The sequence below is a fragment of the Oryzias latipes genome, chromosome 11, assembly GCF_002234675.1.
Source record: "Oryzias latipes chromosome 11, ASM223467v1".
Lineage (NCBI taxonomy): Eukaryota > Metazoa > Chordata > Actinopteri > Beloniformes > Adrianichthyidae > Oryzias > Oryzias latipes.
This window is the reverse complement of record NC_019869.2, coordinates 10,012,377-10,032,738: the sequence shown is the minus strand read 5'-3', so window position 1 is coordinate 10,032,738 and position 20,362 is coordinate 10,012,377. Positions and strand designations below refer to the sequence as shown.

General features: G+C 38.5%; 1 protein-coding gene across 1 annotated transcript in view; it reads right to left on the bottom strand.

Moving 5' to 3' along the window:
• Window positions 1-20,362, bottom strand: part of vps50 (VPS50, EARP/GARPII complex subunit) — a 126,102-nt gene that overhangs the window by 92,538 nt on the left and 13,202 nt on the right. Inside the window, exons 5-7 of the mRNA XM_023959805.1 lie at window positions 17,440-17,493; window positions 3,366-3,436; window positions 3,094-3,211 (exon numbers count right to left, since the gene is read on the bottom strand). Of these exons, the coding sequence (XP_023815573.1) occupies window positions 3,094-3,211; window positions 3,366-3,436; window positions 17,440-17,493 (243 nt within the window). The remainder of the gene's footprint in view (window positions 1-3,093; window positions 3,212-3,365; window positions 3,437-17,439; window positions 17,494-20,362) is intronic.

Sequence of the window (20,362 nt, the reverse complement as noted above, 5' to 3'; positions counted from 1 at the left end):
TTTGTGATTTTCTGTGTTTTTTTTAACCTTTTGTCCATCATTGTCGAGGTCTGATATAAGACCTTTATTGTGCTAAACTATATCCACATATATAATGATAAATTACACTAAAAAACAATTTTTTTAACTCAAATATTAGTTATTTTCATAGTGTATTTTCCCACCGAAAGTAAGACGACTCGATTTTTAAAGCACCTGCTGTTGCTCCATTTTGGTGCCGCCCATTTCATGATATCAACCTAGAGTCAGCCTCTGCAGTGTGTCTGCGTTTCATCCACGAAAACAAACAACATCCAAACTTTTGCAAAGATAGATGTCCATATTGTGCATATAAAATGAAAGCATTTTTGACAAACACTGCTAGCTCCATGGAAAAAGTGTGTGTGTGTTAGCCTGGTGCTGGCAGTGCAGACTCTTCCTGGGAGGGGCTGTTCCTCACTTATTTACATCACAACTAAGAACCCACTCATTTTTGTGGATTGGGGGGTGGGGGTGCTCAAAGCACAGGTTTTTAGAGGAATGCTCAGAAATGCGTGAATGGATCAAAATACCACTTAAGGGTTGTGTAAAGTGAGGAATGAACATTATAATACACTTAAAAGCTCCAAAAATTGATTTTGCAGGATATAAGCCCTCCAATCAAGTTTGACAGAAGTAAACATTTCATTAAATAAATACATTTAAGCAAGACACTCAGAAATATTCTAATAGATTAAAATACTCTAAGGCAGGGGTTGGGATCCTTTTTGGCCGAGAGAGCCATAAACGCCACATATTTTTAAAATGTAATTTCATGAGAGCCATACAATAATGTAGCGTCCCTTTCCCACACTGAGGCACTGACATTTAACCACTTTTAAGGTTCTTTATTCTGCTTACTGCAGGCCGTAACCAACACCGTACAACTTGTTCAGCAACTCCTGAATATCTCCAACCGAGAGCGCTTCTCCCAACTTTTTGTTCCACCGCTCCCAGCCAGCCCTCCTATTTCCATTATTCGGCCCATAGATGAACCCCATTGGTCCAAACTCCCCAACAACAGGCTGAGCGACAGAACTGAGGGCCAATCAGCATCTCTGCTTGATGCGTTCAATGAACTCAGAAAACTTAGAACTTAGAACGCGACCAAACAGCCACCCAGTCCTCTACAACAGCGGTCCCCAACCTTTATGCACCACGGACCGGTTTGAAATTTGGCTACAGTCACAAACCAGCGTATAATATGTGGTGTACAAACACTGTTGCAACGCTACAACAGAGGCAGAGACACGTGATAAGCCGTACTCTGCGCTTTTATTTTGACACGCTAGACATTGTACATCGCACAGGTGTCATCATCCTCTCTCCTTACCACACTCATGGTGCTAAAAAGAAGTAAACACAACAGGAAGAAATAACTAAGGGTGAAACAACATAACTGCCAGATGAAAGGACCCATAGGCAAAAAGAAAAACCCATGCTCAACCCTCTTTTGACCAAAGCAGGCAAAGGGGATTGATTCCCATAATTGCCTGTGCTACCAGCTCCGAAAGTAACCCCTGGCTGCAGCCTGGGGGACTCCGACAGCAGGCTAAACATGCACGTGACTGACACTACAGTACAACAAAGTGACATGATATGACCTGCATGAAAACTGTGGTATTTTCTGTACATAACAATAAACACCAATTATGACATGAGCAACGTCCTCTCTGCTCGCAACACTCTCTGATCGCTAATCGTTATGATAACGTTTAAACTTGCCTTCAAAATAAGTGCATGAAAAATCCGACTCACCACAAAGCTGAATGGTGCGGGGGAATCTCCCATTTGGATAAATCTGTATTTTAAGTAGGACTCCTGAAACTGTCTATTAAATGTAGCTTTCTCTTTTTTGGGGAGTGGAGGGCTCCTCTTCTGTCTCCTGGCTGGGCATTTTCCCCTTGGCAAAGAAACTTTCCAAAGACGTTTATTTTTTATTCATTTTGCTAGCTCCTGGGATTTATTTTAGCGGTAACCTATCACATGACTGAGACGAGCGCCTTGGCCTGCGTTAAGAGTGACATAGACGGATGTAACAGAGAATAGGGTCATTTTTCAAAGTAAAACATCTTTCAGATTCCGAAATAAATAAAACGTAAGTAATGTCAGTTATCTATTCTTTCTGGGCGGCCCGATACCAAATGACCCACAGACCGGTACCGGTACCGGTACCGGTCCGCGGGGTTGGGGACTGCTGCGCTACAATATGTTTAAAACTAAAAATACAACTGAATGTGTGCATTTTGTGCAATTTCAACACTTTTAAAGTACAATAAATATGTGGATTCTTCTTAATAACATTGTTATGCTGTTGCTAATAAATGATGAGTATTCCTTAGCATTAATGTGACTTCTGGTGCTGCATGGTGGATTTGCTGATGGTCTTTTCTGGTTGATCCATGGTGAGTTTAAGCTTCATGCGGGCGTTGAGACTTTCATCTGTTACACGTGATCGTAGGTTGGTCTTAATGTTCTTTAGATGTGAGAAGACTACTCACATGCAGACGTGGAGCCAAACACACACTCACACGCTGCAGTGTGTGGAATGCGACGGGCAGCGTGTTCTAAGTTTTGACAATCTGCGCGTTTCACCTCGCTGCCTGTGCCCACTACCCCTCCCCCTTTCCTCCTCACACACCCCAGCAGCTGCGCTCCTTCTAAGAGACGGGAGCGTGCATCTGCAGGGACGGCAATTCGCAGGTTCCCGGCTGCTACAAACTCTGTGAAATAATGGATAATAGTAAACTAATAGTGGCGCAGATTTATTTTTCTCCAAGCACCGCTACTACTGCGCACCCCTCTGGCATCACATCCCGCCCAAGAAAGACTGGTCTGATGAAAAAAAATGTTATGATTAAAGATTTGTCTGCCGGCCAGATGTGGCCATCAAAAGAGCCATAGGTTCCCAACCCCTGCTCTAAGGAGTGAAATAACCTGAATAATAACTGAGAGGAACATGAGTGAGCATCAACTGGAGAAAGGTTAACCTGAGTTTAACAGCTTCCAAATCATCATCATAAAAATTTAACCTGAAAGCAATCAATATAAGGAAGCTACCAATTTTGACCCTACCAATGTTTTGATGGTCCTTAGAGATTTGAGCAAGCCTGTCAGCAGTTGTCGTCTCCTCTGATTGGCTAGCAGACCCAGGCTGGCCTCTGTAAACCCAGCTTTTGCCACGTTGAGTTGCCTTCACAAAAGAAGCTCCATATCAGTATCAAACAAAGAATTTATTACAGAAAATGATCATGGTTCTGATTGGTATGCAGATGGAGGTTTGAATGAGCCTTTTTGAGAAGCTCTTTTGAATCAGGAATAGATAACGGACAAAATGGAAGCATTACCTTCTTGCGTTAGTGCAAATCACTGCTGCCAGCTGCAGGTTGGTCTGTAATGCCGTCACCCTCTCTAGCTCCTGTGAAAACACAAACCCAATAGCTGTAATTAAATTGGCAAATATGTTGAAACAAATAGTATTTAAATTTCAAGAGACGATTACTTCCCGGCACATAACTAAATATATTTTTTTTATAATTGATAGCTGCTAGTAAACTACCCCTCCAACTATGTATTGCTTTGATCACATCGGATTTTAATAAGTAGAAAACAGGAACAAGTCTGTTCTAATTACATATCATCACCATGTCTGTGCAGACAGTCACCCTTTATCTAATCTATTAATTTGCCTTCATTGCTTTTCTTCACACCCTTAAAGATCTACTCCGTTGAAGATCATGTTCTTGTGGCATTTTCCTCAGGAAAGAGGACATATATTAAGAAATTTTAGCTTAAAATTGCATTTTTGAATATTTCTTCAAATTATTGTGATTCAGGAGCAGATAAAAATGGCTGTTTGAAAATAATAGAAAGAAAGTATTTGTGACATAGTAAATATGCTTGGCGGGCCACAAACTCCATTCTGATGCATCCACTTTAGACGTCTGGATACATTAATGTTTTTGTTTTCTTCGTCTGAGCTGGCATCTGGCTCAAAACTGTACAGCTGGATAGCTCCAATATTCCTCACCACTTTTGTCACAACTGTATTGTTGGGTTAGAGGTGTGAGGGGCTGTAAACTAGTGGGAGAGTGTGTAAACAGAAAGCTCTCAGCAATGAGGAGGGAAAGGGGCTCAGGCTTACTCCACGCCAACAGTCCCGCCCACAACTCAGAGGGAAATTTCTGAAAACGACAGCTATTCTGCAGAAACTATGAAAAAGACACCTTTTTTTTTTTTTTTTTGGCTAAAAATCATGATTAAAAGACCACTGGGAACCTAACTAAAAAAAACCTTTTGTTGGTTAGATTTAAAAAAGGATTAGGGCCAGAACTAGCATACACACAGTTCTGGGCCTTCAATGAGAAAATACTAAAATATGAAAAAATACTTGCAGTATTAATGACAGCAGGACCTTTGCTCATATACAGTCTGATACATGCAATAGAGTCTTCAGAATTTTATGGCGAATTTACTGCTCAGATTAGCCATTTAATGCCTTTAAGGACAGGTTAAAATATATATATTTTAAATAATATACTGTATTACCAGTTTTTTCTTCAAAAGTGGCAATAAAAAAGCCCCTCGCAGTAAAATAGCACAAAGTGATCAAATATGTATATTAGTTCTAAAGATTTTTTTAATTGTATATCTACTTTTTTGTATAGACAGTATTCATGCAGAGTATTACATTAAGACATGCTTTTTTGCGAAAACATAATGGAAACCCTTCTGTGCCTACTCTGGAGCCTCAAAAGAGAGTTTTTTGTGAAAATGTAATCTGTTGTGAAGTTTCCAAACACAATAAAACAACAAATGTATAAATCTGAAATCCTTCTAACTGTGGTTTTACTTATTCCTGAATGTTTGCATGTCCTCAGAAAGAATGGCAACAACAAAAAGAGCTACAGCTTTCCTGTCCTCACCTGTACACGGAAAAAGCAACAACGTAAAATGTCAGAAATACAGCAAAAGGCTTAACCTTGTGTTTTCCTTTTTGCATCATCCATACCTTTCAACCTTTTATTATTCGGAGCTGGAAATATAGATCAAAATAACTTTTAGATTGCAAAAAAAAAAAAAAAAAAAATCAAATAAAACCTTCTTCTCCTTCAGAACTTTGACATTTTGAGAAGCATCAATGAGCACTCTGCTTGGAAACCTTAGTTATCCCACTTCAGTGGCCTCTGCTGAGGACAACTTCACCGTGAAACAATGTAAGCCCGGCATTTCATGTCCTTTTACTTTCTTCATCTTCCAGATGTCATGCCTGAGGTAGAAGCATATTACTTATGATGTCCTTTTCTGAACGTTGCTTCACCTCTCTTTCAAAAAAAAAGCTTCATTGTTTGCAAATAAACCCTAATAACACTGTCAGAGAAAATAACATTAACCTTTCAGCAGTAAATAAGGATGTGAGAAAATTCATTTTTAACGGCAGTAAAAAATTAAAAAAACAACCGCAACAACAACAAAGAAGCACTTCAGCTGAGGGCACAACATCAATACTTTCATTCAAACCAATCTGCCCTCATGATCTCCAGCGTTGACGAAGATCTTGATCTTTTCAAAGAACATTAACAAAGCTTACTTAAACTGGGTTTTCTCTGGAGGGACATTCACTGTGTGATGCTTTTCTGGGGAGCTAAAAACGCTTAAACGCCTTAACAATATATGGACACTATAATATAAAAGTGCAACTCCCTAAGGAAGGTAAACATTGAGGAGGCGTTTTATTCTAGTATAAATTGTGAGCCTTAGTCACATGTACATACTTCAGGTTTTTGGGTTGTCGGAGCCCATGGACGATCATACAGAGGATTGGCCGCGTCTTAATGGTAATACAGGTGTGTCTTCCAGTTCCCTTGAGGCTCGTACGGCCATCTCAAGGGACACCATTAAAGTGGAATGTACCATTGTTGTGAGTGTGGTAAGTTTATTGCGAAGTATTTGTAAGGCAAATGTCAGTTGAACACATTGATGCTATCGTACGGTGCCCTTACACCACCCTTAGTGGCCAAATGCGATTGTTGCATGCACACATGGGGTGTGCAGGTGATATGCAAGACCCCCCACTAAGGTGACCTTTGCACAGTCCCATATTTACCCTTACGTGTTGCTTAAGTCTTTGCTACATATATAAAAACGGGAAGAGCTATCAGCTAATGTTTTTAGCCTGATAGCCACATGGAGCAGTTGATTGTGCTTATATCAGTCACAATGCATGGATGCACAATGCACATGGAGAGTGTTAAGATGTCAGAAACGTCATCGCAGGAAAGGTTCAACATTTTCCCTGAGAGGGAAAAATAAAATCAGAGGACCTGATTATAATCAGTGTCTCATTGAAAATAGAAAAATAAGGTTCAGGAGGCATGAGCAGGCTTGTTCCGCTTTGTGTAGCTGCCTGGTCTGATTGTCGGTCCGCCAGCTCACCTCCTGCGAGCCGAGATCAGGCACGATGTGAGCTCTGAGTGAATAGTGTAAGAATGAGGAGTGTTTCAACCGGGGCCTTCAAGAGGTGGACGACCGGAGCTCCTCTGTGGTTTGGTCCACACAAACCCTCAAACTACAAAAACAGAGTCGTTCAAGTTTGCTTCTTCTGCAGCAGACAAATAGTTTGTTTCTATTTGATCTCTAATGTAACCAAAGCCGCACGGATATCACTGAAACATGTAATCTCTCTGACTGGCACACCGCTGAACGGGTATCGAGGAATATGAGTCGATTTCCATGGATGAGCCAATGAGCGTTTAGATCCCGCCCACTTTCACTGATTGACAGAGACTCATTCTCCTGAAAAAGCTCTTCATGAAATAAATAAGCCATTGTGAAAAACAGCAACATGAAATAAAAACAAAGCTACTTAGGAAAATATTGATTTTGAAATACGAGCTTCTGAAAAAAGACAGAATTATAATAATATTCAACATGATTAAAAATGAATATTTTAAAATGCTGTTTTAAAATAATGAACAGGTTTTTAAAGCCGAAATGAAATATATTGGGTAATAAAATGGCTAATTTAAAAATCAGTGTGCAGGTTTTTCACAATTTCATGATCTTTTTATATATTTATGAGAGATTTATTGGTTTATTGTGTATTTGCATGAGGTCATATTTATTTATTTAATTTAATATTTATTTATTTAATTATGAACAGTATAGGACTCCATAGTCTCAGTGGGCTTCATACCAGTAATTGTAAAGTAAACATAACATCATAAGAATCATGAACACATGGAATTCAATAGGTACATTCTAAACTAAACTAACTAAACAGACTAAACTGAATTGGGCATCCTTGCCCTTAGACCCTCCTTTGCGGTAAGGAAAAACTCCTAAAAAACGTAAAGTTATGGGCTACCAGCCTAAACCACGAAGTACAAATAACCTGAGACACAGCCAATATAATCAGCTTACAGGAGTATTCATGCACATTTAATGCAAAAATCCCAAACCAATGGTCATACAGGTTTAAGCAGAAAAATAATACAGTTTGTTGGCTTTGACTACATTCAATTATGGAGTCAAACACAAAGGACATTGTAAGCTCGTGTGCACCACACACCAATTAGATGTCCAACATAAAGTCAGGTCATGTTACTCGTCTCGCACGATGTCTGCAATCGCTGCATCGGGAAGTTTCCAAGGAGGAGGACTTCAGCCGAAATATGTCACAAAGAAGCTTATTTTAAAGGCTTTCGATTTCTGCATAATCATGAGTGTTCTCATCCATCACCTTGCAAAACATTAACTACCCACTGACCTCTTGTTCCACACTTTGCTTTCATATTTTCATTATGCTTCTGATGGGGCTCTCCACTCTGACTTTGGTCTATTAATGGCAGCCAAAGCTCCACAACTCTTAAGGAAAATTGCTGGAAAGTCTGTCCAATTATGTATTCAAAAAAGTTTTATTTTTCAGTTGTTTAATTCAAACACATTTTCTAGGTTTTATATTAATTTTAAAATTTTTCTAAAGGAAAAATCTCTAAAGCAACACCATTACGAGTTTCACAAACAATTTCAACAATCCAAGTGGCAAAATGACATTTTCTCAAACACAAGCTTTGCCACTTCAAATCGTCAATATTTGATCCTATACACATCAATATTTGATTGTATCATTACACCCTCATTGTGTACAGACATGTCCCACTGATCAGACTTTTACATCACTGTTGTCAAAAATCTAAAGTGCAAGAAAGCTTATTGAAAAAATATGATAGGAAGGATCAACAAAACAGAGAAACAATTTTTAGATTTAAGATTTTTTGGGCATAAACAAAGACAAACTTGTAATGGCTAATATGGTTTGTGACATTTAGTGACTTCATTCTGTTCATGTGGAGCACTGAGGCCATTTCACATTCACATTAAGTAAGAGCTGCATTTAAAACATGTACAAATTAAAAAAAAACTGCATTTGATCTCTATTACGACCCCTGGTAGTGTCTGCTTCTTTTGGGTGAGTGTAAGTATTTGTGTTCTAGCTCCTGCAGAAGTCCTGCATTCCTGAGTGGGAATTTGTTCCTTCAGCCTGCCCCTGCCATCTGCCTGGCCTTAGCTTGAGAAAGCCTCTGGTTTCCCCCTTAGTTTGATTCTGGTTTTGTCTTTACGTTACATCTACGTTACATCTTACTCTTGTGGTCTTTTGTTTGCATTTTGAGTAATTTGGAGTTTTGCATTTCTGTCTTTGGTGTCTTGCTATAAAGCCTGAGAATTTAAGTTATACTATTAATTATTCCCCCATTGGCGTGCTGTTAGTTATTTCCCATTACCGGTAGTTCCCTTTGATTTTTATGTGTCACCAAATAAACGGCTGTGTGGCCAACCTTATCCCCGCCCCGTAATCATTATTTTCTTTATGTTGCACATTTCTCCCTCCTCTCTGAAGAAGGACATAACAATCTCAAATAATTTTTACTTTTTCTTTTTACTCTTTTTAGGCAAAACCCAGATGGGAATTCCAGTAACAGAGGCCAAAATGCCATCAAAAAACAAAATCAAAAGCAGAAACTATAAATCGCTTGTTTTCTTCTCCTGGAAATTAAAAAAAAAAATTCAAAAACAAATTCAATTTTGACACAATTATGTTAAGTGGGGGTTGTCGCGGCCACCCAATGCAATTAATATAACTTCAAGCAAAGGGATTTTTTGTTTACAAGTTAAATTCAAGAAAGTTTGAGGATATTGTTTTAATTTCTTAATTTTCAAGTGGAAAATTGATTAATTCACCCAGAATTACCCACCGGTTTAATGTTAGCGCAGTTTAAGTTAGTTACACCTTAAAGTTGTTGAGTTAAATAGTGCAACAGTTTGAAAATGTAGAGGTATTAATAATAGAGAAGAAAGCTGGCAGCTGAATCATACACATTATGAATTAGTAATAAAGCATTCTAAATGAATCAAAAGTCATGGCTCTGGCTTCCGCATCATCTTCCACTTGAGGCAATCAGATCATGTTTCTTAATGCAAGTGTCCCCTGAGGGGTACTGAGACAGCTCACACAGTTATGAATTATATTAGATGCCTAGTGGTCTACAGTTTCAAGCACTAAGAAATACTTGTGTCTGTGTAATTTATGTGTTGTCTGATGTGTTATAACAATACTGGGGCAGAAGGAAATGGCAGTGTGGACCCCATTTGCTCAGTGTTTTCAGCAGAGATGTCTGATTAAATATATTTGTTAAGTTAAATATATGTTAAGGACGAATCTCAAGGATTAATGCCATTTTGGATGTTGCAAAAAAACAGCAGGTATACAATAAGAAATGTTTATAGTTCATTTTTTTCAGGTGCAGAAGGGTCATGTGGGTTGAGGGTATTCTGTGTATTTCATTATTTTGTGTAACACAAAGCGCTTCGAAGCCCTTTATTTCGTTTTTTGGGTAGGAGGATCTTGTTGGTACAGTATGATTTCAGTGTGTTACCAGTTGTTTTCTTGATTAATTTGGTTCAAGCTGGCATGAGATAGTTGAGAAATTATTTTCTGTAGGTTCAAGCAGATTCCTCACAATTCTCCTGTTTACTCAAAGTCTACGAGGTAAAGCCCTGCATGAATAAGCCAAGAGTATAAATAGTTGTTTTGTGAAGCTATCATTTGCATGTAATCGCTCTTCAACTAAGCTTCTTGGCAATGACCTTGAAGCTCTTTCCAGCCTCGTAAAAGTCTATAATTTTGTTCTTAATAATATTGGACAGCTTTTAGTGATTGACCATGCTTAAGACTTTGGAATTGGGATAGGTTGATTTGTTGCTTCTGTGGATGGGATGGATGTCCTCCATATAGGAAAGAAGCTGAGATGAAGTGATTACCATTGAAGAGTGTGCCTAATCTCAGCTAATTTAACCATTTAAAAGAAACCTTGTTGCCACAATCTTGCTGATTTGTAAGGGCTTGAATGCATCAATATAGTTTACAACTTTGTTTTTAGTTCATTTTCTATTGTTATGTGTCTAACTGTTAAAAAAAACACAAATAAAAATTATAGACTAGTCATTTCTTAACCACTGGGAAAACGTACAAAAATCGGTGAATCAAAAAAGTTTCCCCTGACTCTGCGGTTCACAGAAAACTAAATGGTGAACATTAAATGTGGAAAATGGAGTGAACTTCAAACTCTGCATGGCATAAGCAGACAGAGAATGTGGCTTAAGACAGAAAGATCAAGAAAAAATACTTCACAAAACCTAAAAAGTCTGCTAATAGGTTTGGTAATTATCTTCATTTTGAAGAGTTGGCCAAAGGTTCACGAAATTTTAGATCAGTCCCTTTTAGCAGACTGACCTTCAGAAGACTTAACAATTTAAGTAATCTTAGAGCAGTTTCCCTAAACACCACACTTGTTAAAGCTGTCAATCATCAGATGTGAGCTGCTGAGACCTAAACCTCTCTGATGAAACTACCAAAGAAGAGAAGAAACATAACTCTGAAGAGAAAAGTGACATTTTATACAGAATTTAGATGGCCCTGCTCTACTTGTCCTCGATTGCCTGAGTCTGATAAGTTCAATCAGAGTCTAGAATCCTCTGATCCAGTTAAGTCAAAAGTAAAGCAGAGATGACTGGAACACAATGGTGATAAATATAGAGACCTACTGTAGCAAAAAACAAAGGCAGACCTTTGCCTCTGTTTTGAGGTTCCTCAATCAAAAAGAGTATTCATTCAAAAACCATTAATCAAACAAACACATAGGCCCCGTTTCCACTGAGCCATATGATACAGTACGGTCTGATATTTTGAGCGTTTCGATTATAAAATTGACTCATTTTTTTGGGGCCCTGTTGGTTGCAGGTCCAAAGAAAAAATTAACGGAACGACAAAAGAAAGTGCCAAACCATCCAAACCCCTATTTTGGCTGTATCCCTCTTTGCCACTCGCAATCTTCTCTCAAACAACATTAAATGACTTGTATATACAAAGCAGTAGGGCTGCACGATATAAGGAAAATTCGCGACATGCAATGTTAGTGATCAATATTACGATGACGGTATTGCTTGCAGTTGCTTCACCACTCTTTCAAAAAAAAGATTCATTGTTTGCAAATAAACCCTAATAACACTGTCAGAGAAAATAACATTAACCTTTCAGCAGTAAATAAGGATGTGATAAAAATTCATTTATAACGGCAGTAAAAAATTTCAAAAAAACAACCGCAACAACAACAAAGAGGCACTTCAGCTGAGGGCACAACATCAATACTTTCATTCAAGCCAATCTGCCCTCATGATCTCCAGCGTTGACGAAGATCTTGATCTTTTCAAAGAACATTAACAAAGCTTACTTAAACTGGGTTTTCTCTGTAGGGACATTCACTGTGTGATGCTTTTCTGGGGAGCTAAAAACGCTTAAACGCCTTAACAATATATGGACACTATAATATAAAAGTGCAACTCCCTAAGGAAGGTAAACATTGAGGAGGCGTTTTATTCTAGTATAAATTGTGAGCCTTAGTCACATGTACATACTTCAGGTTTTTGGGTTGTCCGGGCCCATGGACGATCATACAGAGGATTGGCCGCGTCTTAATGGTTATACAGGTGTGTCTTCCAGTTCCCTTGAGGCTCGTACGGCCATCTCAAGGGACACCATTAAAGTGGAATGTACCATTGTTGTGAGTGTGGTAAGTTTATTGCGAAGTATTTGTAAGGCAAATGTCAGTTGAACACATTGATGCTATCGTACGGTGTCCTTACACCACCCTTAGTGGCCAAATGCGATTGTTGCATGCACACATGGGGTGTGCAGATGATATGCAAGACCCCCCACTAAGGTGACCTTTGCACAGTCCCATATTTACCCTTACGTGTTGCTAAAGTCTTTGCTATATATATAAAAACGCCCCTCTCACCCTCCGCAGGTGGTTTTTCCTCCAAGTTCGGTCCTCTACCAGAGGCCTGGGAGCTTGAGGGTCCTGCGCAGTATCTTAGCTGTTCCTAGCACTGCGCTTTTCTAAACTGAGAGGTCTGAGGTCTTTCCAGGTATCTGTTGTAGCCACTCCTCCAGCTTGGGGGTTACTGCCCCGAGTGCCCCACTTACCACAGGCACCACTGTCATCTTCACTTTCCAGGCTTTCTCCAATTCTTATCGGAGTTCCTGGTATTTCTCCAGTTTCTCATGTTCCTTCTTCCTTATGTTCCCATCGCTTGGCACTGCCACATCCACCACAACGGCTTTCCTCTGTTCTTTATCCACCACAACAATGTCTGGTTGGTTCGCCATTACCATCCTATCAGTCTGGATCTGGAGGTCCCACAGGATCTTTGCCCTCTCATTCTCTACCACCGTTTCCCATTTTGACCTTGGGGTTTCCAGTCCATATTCTGCACACATGATCCTGTACATTATTCCAGCCACTTGATTGTGGCGCTCCATGTATGCTTTTCCCGGCCAGCATCTTACACCTTGCAGTTATGTGCTGGATTGTTTCAGGCGCCTCTTTGCACAGCCTTCACCTTGGGTCTTGTCTGGAGTGGTAGATCTGAGCCTCTATTGCTCTGGTGCTCAGGGCTTGTTCCTGGGCTGCCAGGATGAGTGCTTCGGTGCTGTCCTGTAGGCCAGCCCTTTCAAGCCATTGATAGGACTTCTTGATATCAGCCACTTCAGTTATGGTCCGGCGGTACATCCCATGCAGGGGTTTGTCCTCCCATGAGGATCTGTCCTCCAGCTCTGTATCCTCTCTGCTCTCCATTGCCTGAGACATTCACTGAGCACACTGTCAGTTGGGGCCTTGAGCTTGATGTACTCATGCATCTTGGATGTTTCATCCTGGATAGTGGCTTCTACTCTCACTAGTCCTCGGCCTCCTTCCTTGCGGCTAGCATACAGTCTCAGGGTGCTGGATTTGGGATGGAATCCTCCATGCATGGTGAGGAGCTTTCGTGTTTTAACATCCGTGGTCTGTATCTCTTCCTTTGGCCATCTTATTATTCCTGCAGGGTATCTGATAACTGGCAGTGCATAGCTGTTTATTGCCCGGGTCTTATTTTTGCCATTGAGCTGGCTTCTTAGGACTTGCCTTACTCGTTGCAGGTATTTAGGTATACCCATATATATATATATATATATATATATATATATACCTATATATATATATATATACATATATACACATACATAGATACATGTGTACATATATATTAGGGCTGGGCGATGTCCCTTAAATTGGCCGTTGACGATGTTTGCTGTCAACCATCGGTATGGACGATGATATCGAAGTAGGGGGGGCTATTTTTAATTTTTCGGTCTTGTAAAATTGCTATTTGTTATTTTACTTTATTACTTTATTTATTTTATTTCCCAACTAATAACTCATCCGCGATGATCCAGTATAAACTGAGGGAAATGACTTTAACAAATAAAAAGTAACAAACAAAATAGAAAAGAAGTGGTCCGCTCCCGCACTTAACAAGTCAAGTGGACCGGCGGAGCGCAGACTTACAGCTTTGTGTTTGAGGGGAAGGGGGGGGGGGGGTGCTTTGTTACATGAGGGGTATGTGTGGGAGATTTAGGACTGCGATCCGTCCCGGAGCTCTAGGGGAACAAGCTACCGAACTCAGAACCGGGTCTAAAAGTGTGTGTCTGCACAGCTCGGATCGTCAGCACACACACAAAGCGGCGGTGTGAGCTTCAAAGCAGAAATGTCGCTCAGTCCTTAGAAACCGTTCAAACAATCACGTGGATTTGTGTTTCGAGTCGCGTCCCGACAAAATAAAGGCTGATGTTATTTCCACATGTTTACGTGCAGCCAGGATGCAGATTGCAGCACCACCCAAAGCTAAAGTTTGTTAGCCTGTGTTAGCATACTGCTAATTCCGGCTTCTTTCCGGCTCCGCTCTTCAACAGAAAAAGCGCTGACCAGACGGATTAAAATTAAAACAGGCGAACAGGTGTTTCATAATAATCGTAACATTATTAAAAGCACGTTTAGAAGATCGTCTCGTATATTACGGAGCTGACATGTCAATGTATATAGCCGCTCGGCGGAAGTCATATCTTCAGTCATTCCGTTTTTTCAAACCCTTCTGCGCATCTGCGAAAGATTTCTTCCGACCGAAAGTGTGACCCATGTGAACGTTTCTTATATTCTGAAAACATTTTTCTGGGCCCATGTACACGGTTGGATTCTAATCCAACCATTGATCCGATCAAGATATTTTGCACATGTCACCGCGGCTTATGGTGTCTACTCGCAGCCTGGCGGGGGCGTGGCATCACGATGGTGTCTCTCCATCGGGATGTCAGTCACCCATCGGCACAACCCTAATATATATATATATATAAAATAACAACTCATCATTTCAGTGTAGAACCAAAGCTACAACACTGAGCCATACAATAAACAGAGGAAATGACAGTCTGCACATCAGTGGAAAATGACTTGCAAAGTCATTTTAAATTACATTTTCTTAAATTAAATCCATTTACTACGTCACAGGTTCAGAGTATAAAGCTCCATCTTCAACTTAAGTACCATTGGTGACTGTAGACCTCAACAATATCTACCATTTCTGACAGGACAAAATTTATTAAAGCATATCCGGTCAAAGGTTCAAAGCAAGGGTGGGCATGCATCATAAGATGAAAGAATTCATCTCACATTTTTGAAAGAAAGAAATTGGAAAGCTTCCTGGTGCTAGAAAAGTGCCTTAAAGTGGCATGTTAAAATTAGTCAATGGCCTGAACTTACAACTGATGTATATAAAGATAAACACATTTATAAGAAGGAAATGAAGAAAACAAGAACATTGAAACATGCAGATTAAACAGAAACGCATCTGTAACCTGTGACCTTTAAGGTAAAGGCTACAACCTGTCATTGTTCAATTCAATTGAATTTTATTTATATAGCCCAATATTACAACAATAGTCGTCTCAGTGGGCTTCATACCAGTAATTGTAAAGTAAACATAACATCATAAAAATCATGAATGCGATGTTAGTGATCGACATTGCAATGACGGTATAACTTGCGGTATATGAACAAATAGAAAAACAACCAAAACCAAACAATGAAACTGTTGCAATTTCCTTTGCAACAGTTTCATTTAAACAAGAGTCAACATAACTTTAATTATACTCCAAATGACTCAAGTCTACATAGTAGGCAAACATCTAACAAAGAAGGAGTCCATCCAATTCGTAAAATGCATAAGTGGATTTATTTGATTTGTTAAATAATTCAAGCTGCCATAAGATTGTTTTGGCAAATTTAAGGAAACCGTTTATTGCAATTTTCTCCATCTTTTGCGATATGCATATTACACAGCTTGATATCGCAATAACAAAAAATTTTCAATATATTGTGCAGACCTACAAAGCACCAAAAGCCAAGTGGGAAAAAAATGAGCTCCTGGCTCCATTGTTGTTGTTATTGATAGCTTTGCTTTTGCTCTAGTCGCACTACTATGACACAAAGGAATTGGTCTACACCCTCACATGCTCCATGAAGATACAACGTTGAGTGAAAACACTCACCTGAATTGCCTGGACCCGTCTAAACTGTACCGTACCGTTACCGTAACATACCATTCAATGGAAAATAGGCTATACATGTACTTTTCTGTAATCTGTACATGTATTTAATTTGTCCCTGTAAGATTTTGTCTGGATTTTTTTACATGCAATTTTTTTTAAGTTACTGTAAATCTAGGACAATTACTTGATAGCGCCATGCTTATTATTTGTATACAAAAATGATATGTATTATATTTGTTAAAAAGTTACATTTTAAATAAAAAGAAACAATGTCTAAGGTTTTAGTAATTCTTCTAATGTTTGAAGCAAAAAAATTCTTTTTAAAAAAGGTTTCAAATATTTCCATGAAATGACTTATTTTAGTTTATGATAGTTTTTAGCTAAATGTGTATATTGTTCAGCAACCCTAAAATTTTTTCCTTTTTTGTATTTGCTAAAATCAAATTCTAACCTCCATTTTTCAAAAATGCTAAGTCTGAACATGAATTTTTCTATTCAATATAGAAAATATTTAAAAACAACTGGTTCAGTTAAAAGACTTGGACTAAACACTTGCATCTCTTTCTGTTTATAAAATAAATTTACTATTTTGTATTTGAATAAATTATAATTTAAGAGCTTTTATTTTTTTTAAAAATCAACCGCTCGGTAGTTCCCTCTATCAAGTGAAAACAGTCTGGCAAAAAAGAGAAAATGAAACTTTCCCTTTACATCTGATAACTATTGAGGTGTATTGCTTTCAATTAAAAAAAACAAACAAAGGTGATCTTTATTCAAATCTTTACTGTGATTTTCGTTCTAATGTTTTTTAAGAGCTAAAAAAGCAAGAAACTAAAAACTAAACTCAGCTGCTCATGAAAACTTTAAGATTAGCTGCAATTGGAAGTTGAAAAGCATCGCAGACATGATCCGTGTCCATTTTGTTTATGTGCTCACCACGATATTGCCCGTCTATTTTGTTCTTTCTAATTACTTTATCAGAAAAAGATTACAAAATAAAACATGGGGGAACTATCAAAAATGTACTCGTTTGAAATTTTATCTCGTTTGTTAGTTAATCTGGCTGACAATATTAGGCACAAAGCAGCAAAGTGAAAGTGTGTCTGACCTGTTGGATGCTCACATAGTGGGTGTGGTCCACTTTGTCAACTCTGCTATCATTTTTTTTCCTAATTCTTGCCAATTTTTTTATTTTTTATTATTGCAATATTTTTTTCTGAAGTTGTTACGATTGCAACAATGCAAAATACTGGAGACTGTTTTATGCACAAAAAGAAAGAACCAACAAAACGTTCCATGCATGTTGATTCCTGGTTGTTTTAAAATGGTATTAAGAAAATATTATAAAACCTGAGTTTTTTAAAGAAAATTCAATTGGATTTATTTTAGCAAATAAATTTGATCAGTAACTATGGTTCAAGATTACACAGAAATCTCACCTTAACATAGGAAGGCTGTTTCTCCAGAATGAGATCGGCAACTCTTTTAGAAACCTACAAAGCAAGAGGACAAATGATGAGACACAACAAAAAAGTAAAAATATATCCCCCCAAAAAAGATTAAAAATATATACCGGTATATATATATCATTGCTATCCCCCTACAGCAGCATGACAACTGCAATTTCACTTTAAAGACAGACAAAGACTAACAAATTAGTAATAATAATTGCATTTAAAAAGAAAAACATCTGCTCGGTTTCATTTCATGTGTAGTCCTCCACAACAGCTTCTACTTTGACGTTTTTGCTCCTATTTTTTTTATTGTGGTAACTGAATATACCTCCTCAACATTGTGCCATTTCAAACACTCTTCTTCTTATACTTGACCTTGTGGCTCACAAATGAAATACCACAAATAAAGCAATTCAGGCAGAGTGACCTGTGACCTCAGAATAACAAACGGGGAAAAAAGAGGTTACGCTGTATGAGATGGAGACCACCCAAGCAGATCTATAGTTCCTATATCCTCTTTTCCTCTGTATCTTCTTTAAAAAATGTAGTCATTTAAGTTAAACAGTTAAGCAGAAGAAGTCAGAGAGCTGTGTTTAAAAGCCATGCCAAATTATCCAGTGTTAATCAAGAATAATCATAATTAACCAAGATATGAAACAGCCTTTCCATCCATTTGAACCGTTTTGCAAATGTGAATAACAGCATCGTGCATACCAATGTTCCAAGAACTGTCTGAAAGAATGCATCCTTTCTCAGTAGTGCTTAAAGCATGGAGAAATGGCTACATTAGACCTGAGCAGCGAGGAAAAGCAGTTTAGCCTAATTCCGCAGTATTCTAAAGTACTTTTGAGTCAGAGGGTGTGTGCTTGTGAATGTTTGACATGAAAAGGTCAAAAGAGTGTCAACGCAAAGGACAGAAAACAGCAAAAACAAAAAAACTCTTGCTGATGCCAAAGGATCAAAGTCATTGCCGTTAACTTGCACCAACCGAAGTAGGTTCATAATGCAAAGTGGGTTGAGAAAGAAACAAAAAGAAAGGTAATAGATCAGCAATAGATCGCCGATTTCCGGAGTCACCATGGAAACACGTGAATAAAAAAGAGAGCGCTACACTTTAGTGAGACGGAGTCGGAGATTTTAATGACGGCGCGTTTCCAGTGTGACTCCGGATATCGGCGATCCATAACGGAAACAACAATCTTTAAAAGTTGGACTTTTATTTCAAATTCTCTCTAATGATAAAAACTGTTGAATTTTATTTTAAGCAAAGTGGAAAAACTTAACAAATTAAAACGTAAAGGATACAGATAACAAAAATTGAAATGGTACTAAGAGAAGCAGCAGTATTGGTTTAAAACCACAGATCCAAACAAGATAATGTTGGCAAATAGTGAATGAATACTCCGTTTCCAGCTAACTTTATTCATTTCTCTTCCTGTTGTGCTCTATGCTGTCCGTCTTTTTATGTGCAAACAAAAAGGCGTCCAATCACGAGGTTGCTTCTATCAAGTTTGGTCAATTACAATTGGCTGAGGGTGAAAATTTGGGTACCCTTTTTTCACAGCACTTCAAACATTATCTGTGTAAATAAAAAGTGACTTTTTTTTAACCACAAAGAACAAAAATAGTCAAAAAAACAACAACAAATGCCCATTTATATGTCTGAAGCTACTGTATTGTGTCAAAGAGTTTTTGTTGATTAAAATAAAAAAGTGCCCATAAGAAAAAAAATTGTCTCTGTTAAAAGGTATTTTCATTTATAGTTTTAAATTCCAAATGAATATTAAACATCTAGATTGTATGGTAATAGAATTGGACTGTATTGAATCACTACAAAATTAGTTGAATCTTTTATGTGTCGGTTTGTGGACCATGTATCAAGATACATATCAAATCATGTGAGGAAAAGATACACAACTCAAACGAAAATCCAGTCTGGAGTAAATTTCAATCAAAACAACTCGGTGGAAACAAACAAAAAATAAATAAAAGAATGATCCTTTTACCGAAGCCATCGAGGCACGGTATTGGAGAAAGACAACGTTGTGCAGGAATGACTGTAGGTCGACTCTAATCAGCTCACTACCAAACTTAACTTTAGATTTTCAGGCAGAAAGCACACCGGACCAATTACCGTGACTCAGCAGAAGCCTGCAGGCTGACAAGCAGAAACACAGAAGCAGAGCAACACCTTCCTTTCTTTTTCAGAGATGACATGTGTGACAGTTCCTGTGTGTTCTTGCAAGGCTAACTTGGAGATTTCAACCGCAGAAGGCAGAAAGTCCACAAAAGTAAACTGGCACCTTGATGGCTACAACAAAAACTGTCAAAACAGGGAGAGTGGACGACAGGCACCACATGAAAAAGGACAAATGTCAGATAGTAGTGGTTCAATGAAGGGGACTAAAAGAGCAAAACGAAAAAGCCTTGAGGGGAGATGAGAGGATTTAAAAAATCAGAAGCTTTAAAAAATAAAAAATAAAAAGCTAGCATGAAAGGGAGGTAAAAGCTACAGTAGACCATTAGGGTTGACAAAAAAGAAACTTAGTCTCCTTAATACATCTAGAAATAGAATATGACTGATCCAACAGGAATTATGGATATGGACCTGCCGAGGAAGGAAACGCAGCAGATAATGTCCTGGGACTCTGCTTGCCACGGAGGTTTTACAACAAAGAACTCAATTCCTGAGTGCAGACTGAAATCTGTAATCTATTTTTCTTTACATCCAGCCTTTATAAGAGAGCAGCATGACTGCTTTGGTGGTCAGAGTGCTGTCAAGCCTCTTACACTCAACAAGGTTCTTTTGGCTTCTTGGAAGCGAAAACTGGGGTGGAGGGGGAACAGCTTTACCGTTTTAAAATAATGAAGCAAAAGAGGACAGAGCCAACGCAACAAAGCGCAAAAA